The 10,017-nt window shown below is 41.4% G+C and overlaps 2 protein-coding genes across 2 annotated transcripts in view; both read right to left on the bottom strand.

Annotated features, from left to right (window-relative positions):
* The window catches only part of LOC119419921 (adipocyte plasma membrane associated protein), a 12,082-nt gene extending 8,667 nt beyond the window's left edge, over window positions 1-3,415 (bottom strand). The window contains exons 1-4 of the mRNA XM_037687295.1: window positions 3,190-3,415; window positions 1,581-1,697; window positions 1,381-1,496; window positions 1,153-1,245 (exon numbers count right to left, since the gene is read on the bottom strand). Of these exons, the coding sequence (XP_037543223.1) occupies window positions 1,153-1,245; window positions 1,381-1,496; window positions 1,581-1,697; window positions 3,190-3,281 (418 nt within the window). The 5' untranslated portion in view covers window positions 3,282-3,415. The remainder of the gene's footprint in view (window positions 1-1,152; window positions 1,246-1,380; window positions 1,497-1,580; window positions 1,698-3,189) is intronic.
* A 1,122-nt stretch (window positions 3,416-4,537) lies between these two features.
* On the bottom strand, window positions 4,538-6,279 carry dnph1 (2'-deoxynucleoside 5'-phosphate N-hydrolase 1). The gene is made up of 4 exons (XM_037687284.1): window positions 6,106-6,279; window positions 4,946-5,017; window positions 4,727-4,837; window positions 4,538-4,656 (listed from the first exon to the last, which is right to left on the bottom strand). The coding sequence occupies exons 1-4, from the start codon at window positions 6,239-6,241 to the stop codon at window positions 4,538-4,540; spliced, it is 438 nt and encodes a 145-aa protein (XP_037543212.1). The 5' UTR covers window positions 6,242-6,279.
* Window positions 6,280-10,017: the final 3,738 nt, after the last annotated feature.

The following is a 10,017-nucleotide window of genomic DNA, read 5'->3' as shown; positions in this document are numbered from 1 at the left end:
TAAACAATACAATAGCTTCTAAAATAAAGCATATCCATTCATCCATTACTTTTACCCACTTCTTCATTTGAGGGTCACAGGAGTCTCTGGCGTCCATGTCCAGATCATATTATAAATAAAAACAACAATTATTTTTAATACTAAAACTTTTCTTTCTGGTTGAATACAGTTTCTCTTGGAAAACTTAAAATGTTGATGGCCGATCATAAACATGAGTCAGAACAATTACCGTATTTTTCACTGTATAAGTCGCGGTTTTTGGAACAATTTGCATGACCTGTGTCTTATACGCCGAAGTGACGTATTTATGGATTTTTTTCTCATATTTATAAACCAATTTTTGGCTGAGATATGACCGTTTTCATTCATTCAGACTGAAAATATTGAACACTACCATTTTCAGCCGCTAGATGGCGCTCGAGTAGTACGGCATGCTGTTGTGTCATGTAATAGGTAAAAGTGGCTATTAATGACACAGTCAACTTGCCATACTCTTCCACCTTCGTCCAGCTCACTTGGAGCAACAGTCAAATCAGCTTCATTTCGCTGCACCGCCCCGGTGTAATGCAGCTGATTTGACCAATGAAGAAGTGCATTTATTAAGTAAAAGTTCAACTGAGACACACCTTTACTATAATTTCAAGCAAACAAATAATTGTTTTTAAATGTTAATCTTGTTAAAATTCAGACTTATTTATGAATTTTTCCACTTTATTAGGCATATTTGGACTGATGCAACTTATAGGGCAGAGCAACATTTACAGTGGAAAATATACTCTGTCCAAAGAGTTGATGCAAATTTGTGAATAACTGGTGCTTAAACAGTTCACTGGTAAAATAAATGTCAAATAATTAAATAAAACGCAGGTTAGTGGTCAGAGTCAGGTCACCAGAGCTGACCAGTCAGGGCAGTCAGAACACAAAATGTTTTCATTAATCAAAGTAATTCTAACATATGATGTCCAAACTTTGTTTTTGAAACAAGCTACCTAAATAAAGTTTTTATCTGCGATGGACTCTTTACCTGACCAGGAGTGACCCAGCCTCTCACTCTCTGATCTCTAGGATAGGCCCCGCCCACCATGTCCATGAACTACTCTAGTGTTTGATGTTTAGGTGAGACGGCCGAACGTCACAGACAGATTTTCTTACCGCACGGCGGGCTGCCGAGTCTTGCCACTGTGACAATTTTTTGACCAATTAGCTTTAAGATTTTGCCATCAGCTGTTCCAGTGAAAAGGACGTCTGCAAACAGAAAGACAAACACATCACTGAGCACGTGCAGAACTGTTCTGGTTCAATCTGAGCCTAAAACTGGACTCTGGTACTTCAGGATTAGGATTACAGGGACCCTGAGGGAAGAGGGTGAGTTTCTCTGACCTCCGATGTTGGTGATGGACTCTGGTCCAATAAGCTGGTCTTCGAAGAGTCTCTGGGCCTCTCGAAGCTTCAGGTTTGGCTCCCAGCAGCCCTTCATTGAAGGGGGGTCCTTCAAACTGCAGACACAAAGACAGCCAGCAGAATGCAGCAGATGTTCAGGACAGAAACCTTCTAAAAACAGTGCTTTATGTTGGGCTCACCTGAAAGCTTCTGGCTGGATGGGTGACTCAAGGATGAGGATGATGACAAGGAGAGGAAAAAGCAGAAACCCCCCCAGTGACAGCAGAGTCACCTGAAACACCTTCCCACTGTAGGTGCTGAAACGTCCAGAGAGACTTCATTGACATTTGGATTGAGAAGACAAAATCACTTGTCCACAACATGCTAGATTTAAATTTGTCTGGTCACTTGTTTTAATAAAAATGCTGAATTTCCACCTTAAAAGGAAGAGGGGTTAGAGTCTTCCATTGCAAAGGTGATTTGGGGAGGGGTGAAACTAAAGGCAACTCAAAAACCTTGATAAACTAGCAACACATTCATCAAGATGCATGACCTGAAATGAGGAAAACCAGAGCACTGCCCTAGAGCCAGGCACTGGGGAGAGCTCGCCAGCAGGTTTCTGGTGATTTTGATTTGGTTCTTTGGGCTCAGCCTGGAAAATAAAAAAAGAGGCAGCCTCGAGAGCCCATAACCTGTGGCAGGGCATTCTGATTGATGACATGAACTAACTATGGAGAAGTAAACGTGACACCACTGCTGGATAAGACCCAGAACTAGAATGTGAGGTTAGAATATCATTTAGATCTTATGTTTAGATTATATACGTTGTAAATGTTGGTGTTCTGTTACCAGACCTCAGTACTGGGCATAAACTGCCCATAACAAACACAATGTCTGAGCATAGAGTGGTCCAGAACGAGACTTGGTACCAAATCTTGGTACCAGCGCTGTCAACTGATCCCCACTTGATAATGAGTCCTGTGGTGAGGAAGGCTGCTGGACAAACCTGATCAACCCAAACTGAATAAAGAGGATGAACTGTGAACATCTGGTGGAGCCCCTTGTCTGTGAGATCTTCAACATACACATCTGGGAGAGTTTTTGAAATGTCCCAGACAAGGTCGAGGACATGAAATATGTCTGTCACAATAAATACCACTTGCACAATAACACTCATAAATACAACACTGACAATAACAATACTCGCACAATAAAAATACTTACAAAAATAACAGCACTTGCACAATAGTAACAACATTTACAAAAGGAGCGCTCGCACGTTAACAATACTTGCACAATAACTTATATAGCTCCTTTACAGCCAACCAGGATAAAACACAACAATAGTAACAAAAGTACTAACGCAAAGTGCTTTACAACACAATCAGTGACCTCATGTACCACTCCACACACATCACTCTGCTACATCTCTAAAAACAATTAAGGGTTTCAGCGTCTTGCCCAGGGACACTTTGAAATGTGACTTCTTTCTGCAGGAATCAAACCTTCAGCTCGCTCAATGAGGACAACTGCTGAAACCACTGAACCACAGCTGCCCCAATACTCAAACAACTTATTGAAAGGTGCAAATTTTAGATATAAATTGGTTAAAAACATGCATATTGCAGTGATATTATTTAATCATAACATTGAAAAAAATATATTATCGTACTATACTGTTCGCTATAATATTTTAATATTGATCTTTATAAGAAAAATGCAGATGGGGATTGATATGTATATACAGTGTTTGTGTTTCCTGCTTTGTGAGCTCCTGAGGCACAACACCTGTTCCGGTTCGGGTCTCACCTGGATCCTTTGTGTCTCCGCTCCGGAACTTCCTCCGTGATGACCTGCGGTCTGTTCAGCCGTCTGAACCGAACTCCTGCCGACTCGTTCATGTTGGCTCTGACGGTGAACCAGCTTCAGCTCAGTTCGGTTCGGTTCGGTTGGTGGACTGGACTGCTTCAGTGCGAAGGGTCAGTCCTGTTTCAGACAAGAAGGGAGCAGCTTCTTCTTCTGTCTTCATGGCGGCTCAATCAACGTGGTGATGAGTTAGCGACACCTAGCGGCAGAAAACTGAACTACATATCAAATCCCGGAGATTCTCGCGAAATTTCAATGTTTAATTAATACATATTTTGTTCTTCACTGTTCATTACTATTTTTATATGAATTTATTGATCATATACTAAAACACAAAACCAAAAAGAAGAAATGCGAGCAATGAAAAACAAAATAATTTCCAAAACACCCTGAACATCTGGATCCTCCGATAATTGAAAGATATGTTGATGAGTGAAACTCTCATAAATCTATTATCCATCCATGGGACCAGACGACAGGACTGACAGTTTGTGTGATGTTCAGTGATCTTGTTTAAATAGTTTTGTTTTATCATACCTTTATTGATCCTGTAGTATTTCAATTGTTTCTGATTGTGTTCTTGTTTTATTCCTTGACATTTAGCACAGGGTGATCTGATTTAGTACTTCATTGTTTCTGATGTTTTGTGTTTTTATTCATGATGCTGTAATTATAACTTGTTTTTTATTTGATGCTGTGATATTTGTTAAGCACTTTGGTGTTCCTGTTTTAAATGTACTATACAAATAAATCTGACTTGACTATTTCTACTTTTAAATGTTTTATCCTACTTAATAATATCCTATTTAATATTTTTAACTTTACATTTTAAACTGATTGACTTGGAAAAATATACACAGCAATATACCTGCTGTTTCTTAACTTTATATACAAATACATCCATTGAAACTACTAAGATTGGTTCATTCACTGCGCTCCTCGCCATTCTTCCAATCACAAACCATTTAAGTATTCCGAAATGCAGAACTATTAGGCATATACTGGTAAATTATTAAATCAATTTGAACTAGCAGAGCACACTCCAGTAAACTCTGTTTTAACTAATTTCACACAAAAATCTAAAAAAAAACGTTTTTATTTGGTTTAGTTACAAAATGTTTTCTGCAAAACGGTAACAAGTTGTTTGTTTACAACAACAAGAACTGCACCCCTTCACATTCAAAACCCGTCAGGTGACCGTCATGGGAACAATGGTTGGCTCATCAGGTGGGATGAGCAGCCCTGCCATCTGATTGGTCACTGCAGGTCAGGTTTATTCTTCACGTCCTGTTCAGGTCCGACTAAGGCTGCTGAAAAATTGATCCAGAACTTTCTCCACCTCCTCCTCGTTGTAATCTCTCACCATAAAATGTTGGCTGTCTGCAGCTCCTCGTATCATGGCCGACAGAACTGCAAACACACAGGAAGTTATCGACAACCAATCAAGAGTGCTACGCTGAAACTCAGGAAGTGACCTCACTGCGTCCTGACGACGGTCTGAACAGACACAACACTTTCTTTTTCATGTCGACGACTCGGCCCAGCTCGTAGCCGACGCCCAGAGATGGCTGTGTCACTTCAGCAACAATCACTGACACACAGAGGTCAAAGGTCACACATCACCTCCAGACAGCGTTCAGGGCTAAAATGCCCACGTCGTCTTTTATCCATCACAATCAATACAACGATTTGCTCTCACCATCAGACTGCCGCAGCCAGTCTACATCTCGGTCGTGGATAGCTTGATCCCCTTTTGCTGTAGAGTCCTCTCCTGTCCAATCAGAGCACAGCGTGTCAGTGACATCACAGATTATGATCAATCAGCTGTCAGCTGGGTGTTTTCATATGTCATGTGCTTTATCCCCCCAATTTTTGTTGTTGTTATGTTTAGGTTATCAGAGTTTTGTACACTGGGACAGCACTGTGGCGCAGTGGGTAGAGCTGCCACCTCTCAGCGAGAAAGTCGTTGGATGGGGAGGCCTTTCTGGATGGAGTTTACATGTTCTCTCTGTGCATGTGTGGGTTTTCTCAGGGTACTCGTTTCCTCCCACAGACCAAAAACATGCATGTTAGGCTGATTGGTAACTCTAAATTGCCCCTAGATGTGAGTGAGAGAGTGAATGGTTTGTCTCGTTTGTCTCCATGTGTCCCTGTGATGGACTGGAGACCTGTCCAGGGTGTCCCTCATCTCTTGCACAGTGACTGCTGGATATGGGCACCAGTGAACATGCAAACTCCACCTAGAAAGGTCCCTAACTGGGATTCAATCAGGCAACCTTCTCGTTGAGAGGCCACAGCTTTACCAACTGATTTATACACATGCACACAGTGTTGATTTATTTTCACTCTTTCATGACTATCTTTTCAGATTAGAAAACAGTTTGGAAGCACTGTTTATCTTGCAAAACAACAAAACATAAACTTACAAAAAATTATCAAAGTTATAATAAAACTATGATTTAATGGTTTTTCTACATCCCCCAGCCCTAATTTAAATCCTCTCTCCATATACGAGTTTAAGTGAAATGGACCTCTCTGGTTAGATGAACTGGTGTTGGTTCAGTTTGGGTCCTGTATAAATAAAGGTATGAATTTGGGTCAGTGCTGGTTGGGAGGCTCAGTTCAAACTATTCTTGTCTTTTATGCATGACACGTGCTCATTTAAGTCAAATCAGAATGATCTGAGCACTTCTGGACTGATGACACAGCACACATGGTGTTTACGATGTGTGGCTTCCAGCTGAGAACATGTAGCTCCTCGCAAGATGGCCGCCGGAAATCTCACTTACAGCTGTCAATCATTCCAATGTTTCTTTAGTTTAAAGCTAAAGCGCTACTGTGTGCGTGTACGCGTGACACCTGCGTCGCTCAAGTCCGTGTTGGCTACATGCTCGGTCAGCACGGTCCCGTAGCTCAGCAGCTTGCGCACGATCTTCTGGTACAGGTGCACGTCGTCCCTCCCACCACGGATGCTGCCACAGAAATAAATCTTCATGCTCGCTTTCTGACTGATAAAGTCACGCACACATTTACGTTTCCGCTCTGGTAGTGTCACTTCCTGTTATTTCCCGCCATACGGACTGTTACCTGGGTGTTTGCTGCCCTGCGCGCAGACTCGCAGGTCACGTTTCCTAGTCGTCAAACTTCTTCATTAACTTCCCGATCCTACATTAAAATTGAACACAAATCCTAGAACTAATCACCTTTTCCCCAGATTTAAAATATTCCACCAATAATCAGATTATCTGGTTTGGTTGGTGAAGAGGAGCTATCTATACCAGAACAACACTTAAACTGAAATCTGGATCACACTGTCAGTAATTAAACTCTTTTCATATCTGTTTTATCATTATCTGATGAAGCCTTCCGGACAGAAGGCGAAATGTTTCAGCACAAAAAAAGAAACTGTCCAGTTGACCTGACTGAAAAATGTTGGATTGTATACCTGGATTATTGGGCATGGACTTTGTTGTTTTCAACCAGTTTGACAAGACTGTCAACAAGGAAGAGGGCCGGCAATGGAGGAGGGGGCGTACCATAGAGACCATCTTATCACAAGCAGAACTGGTTTGTTCCACCTTGGAGTAAGCTGTTGGGGGAAGAATCAGTTTCGTGTTGTGCGTTTCCTTGACTGATGAAGCCTTCTGGACCGAAGGCAAAACGTTTCAGCACAAAAAAAATAAATAAACTGTCCAGATGACCTGACTGAAAAATGTTGGATCTTTTCATATCTGTTTTATCATTAGGTGTGAGCTTTTAAACCATCACTCTTTTACTTTTAGATTTACACGGATATAAAAGAGTGTTCTTGCATGCTTGTATTTTGTTATAAAATCTTAAACCAGGCCACAAAAAACAATTTCACTTTGAACCACAGTGGTCCAAATGCCAACAAATTTGGTGAAACAGGACTTTAAATAGCAACTGACCTTTTTGCAGATACTAATGTGCATGCACAAAGTCAGTATTTTGCCAAGCATGTTGGTCTAGATTGATTCGTTCCTACTTACGGTCCGTTTAAATTAATCTAAAAGTGTTCATCTGTACTCTAGTCATTCTAAAACCCTGCAACACTGCACGTTGAGGACCGCTATCACAACTTAAAACACCACAAAAACAAATTTATAAATATTCTTCTTTCGGCTTTTCCCTTTTTTAGGGGTTGCCACAGCGAGTCATCCTCAAGCTCACTCTCAAAATCAATAAAAAATGCAGGTGTATAGGACCAAAACAACAGTTGAACACCAGAAAGAGCTATGAATCTTTCTGAGCATGAGGGTAAACCGCTTGCGTCTCTGTATGTGTTCGATTAACTGCGATTTAAAACGCACGCGTTGCAAGTAATTCATAAAATGAAGCAAAGTAATCAGGGTTGAAAGCATGATTGGGTTTACAAATACAATAGAATTTCTTTTTTAATTATCGCTTATTAATTTTTAAAAAAACTGTTGACACACCAGTCACTTCTATTTATTATTTTTCTTCTTTCAGCTGTTCCCTTCTTCAGGGGTCGCCACAGCGAACAAACTTGCACGAAGACCTAGCGATTGTTTTTATGCTGGATGCCCTTCCTGACGCAACCACAGACCAGAGCTACCACAGCCCTCTGTGTGGAGCACAGAGCTGCTATCTAGGGCGCCCGGGGCAGCAGATGATGGGGTCAAGGGCCTTGCTCAAGGGCCCAGAGTGGGACAAGTGGAGGCAGGTGTGAGTGTTTCACCTATCCCACCCACATTTGGATGTTGTCGATCCAGGGAGCTGAACTGGTGACCTTCCGATCACAGGCCCACCTTTTCTAACCTCTGCACCACCACTCCCCACTTCTGTCCATTTACTGAAATGCTCTGGAAAAAAAAAAAAAACTTGCATTAATAGCCAATTTTATTTTACTTGAGTCTTGTTGAAAAGCTTCCAAACAACAAATGAGATTTTTTCAAATTATTTTACTTACACATATAACATTGATATATTAATTTATAGTTTTCTCACTGTGTTTTGTTCTGAGGTCTTTAAAAAAAATAAAAATAAGCAAAGTACATTCCTGGTGGAGTCCAACTCCCACCATGTTATTGCCAGCAATACAAACCAGACTCGCGCTGACTGTATTGAACGGATCATCAAAATAGATCCCCAATCTCATACAGAGCACCCCCCCCACACACACACACACACACACACACACACACACACAGTGCACCTCTGGGAACATGGTCAAATGCCTTCTGCAAGTGCACAAAACACATGTTGACTGGTTGGGCAAACTCATGTCCCCATGAAGACCCTATATGAGGGTACATAAGTCTGTCCAGTGTTCCACGGCTGGGACAAAACCTGCTTTGTTCCTTCTGAATCCAAGGTTTGACCATCAGCCAGACTTATCTAGCACCTTTGAATAGACCTTACAGGGGAAACCGAGGATTGTGATTCCCCTTTAATTAAAACATACCCTCCAGTCCCCCGCTTCGAATTGGAGAACCACCTGGCAATCACCAGACTGGAGTGTCTGCCCATCTACTGATGTCTCTGTTGTTGTTGCAAAGGCCTATCAACCAAGACAGCTCTGCAACATCCAGAGCCTTGAGGAACGCAGCAGATCTCGTCCACCCCTAGAGCCACCGTGGAGCTTTGGAACTACCTCAGTGAACTCAGCCATGGTTTTTGGTACTCCAAACATCTGTTCAGCCCACAGGCACAAACAGTCAGACATGCCCTCGCCCAAAGATCTAGAGAAGCTACTCTCTCATCAAACTCTTATGTGAAGGTATCGAGCCGAGGGCTATAAGTAGGCCCACACCTGCCTGGTACGTCTCACCATGGGAAACTCCAGAGTGGAATAAAGGTCCATCCCCTCTCAAAGTAATCGTTTTTTTCATTCAACCTTAATCCCATTGAGCTTCGAGGACTCATTTACAAAAGAGACCTGAAATTGTATAATTGTATCCAGAACTCGGGCTGCCCGTGGATATATCCAACCTCTCAACCTCAGACAGGAGCTCAGGATCTTTCCCCAGGAGAAAGGTGATGTTTTGTGTTTCAGGAGCCAGTTTCAGTAAGCAAGGGTTGGAGCGCCAAGGCCCCTGCCTTCAGCTACCAGCCAAAGCGCTACGCACCTCATCCATATGACACCCACCCTCTGCAAGTGGACCTACCAGGTCTCTTGGGTAGTTTTGGTCACCAGTGGCATCATTTTGTAATTGATCTTTCTTATTTTAAGTTTTAAGGTAAATCACTTTAAAATGTAGTTTCAAAGAGTAACTTAAAAAAAATAAATAAAACGGTACATTTTCTTCATGTTGTGTCAATGTGCAAAAAAATAAAAAAAAGTTCTTGTAACTGATGATTTGACTAAAATGGTAATAATCACACTTGTGTCATTATCTCCTTCTCCAGCAGCAAAAAGTTTCAACGTCAAGAATCAAATGTGATAAAACCAGTGAATGAACTGAATCAGTTAAAATCTACAGGTTTTGTGTCAGTGGATGATTTCTGGTGTTTTTTGTCTGTTTCACATTTATTAGCTGACAAATGACACATGATGAATTCTCATTTTAACACGGTGCAAAAAACTGAATGAGAAATAATAATTTTAAAAAAGTGTTTCAGAAGTGATGTGTTTATAAATACATTTATTATTTCTGTACACAATCAACAAATCAGCATGAATAAAAATGTACAAACCGATGATCAATCATAACCCAAAACTAAACAGAAAAGGAGCCCCCAGGATCAGTTAGACCCCCCCCCACTGGCATTGACCACAGCAACTAATAC

The sequence above is a fragment of the Nematolebias whitei genome, chromosome 1, assembly GCF_014905685.2.
Source record: "Nematolebias whitei isolate Nwh7 chromosome 1, NemWhi1, whole genome shotgun sequence".
Lineage (NCBI taxonomy): Eukaryota > Metazoa > Chordata > Actinopteri > Cyprinodontiformes > Rivulidae > Nematolebias > Nematolebias whitei.
This window is presented reverse-complemented; position numbering and strand designations above follow the sequence as displayed.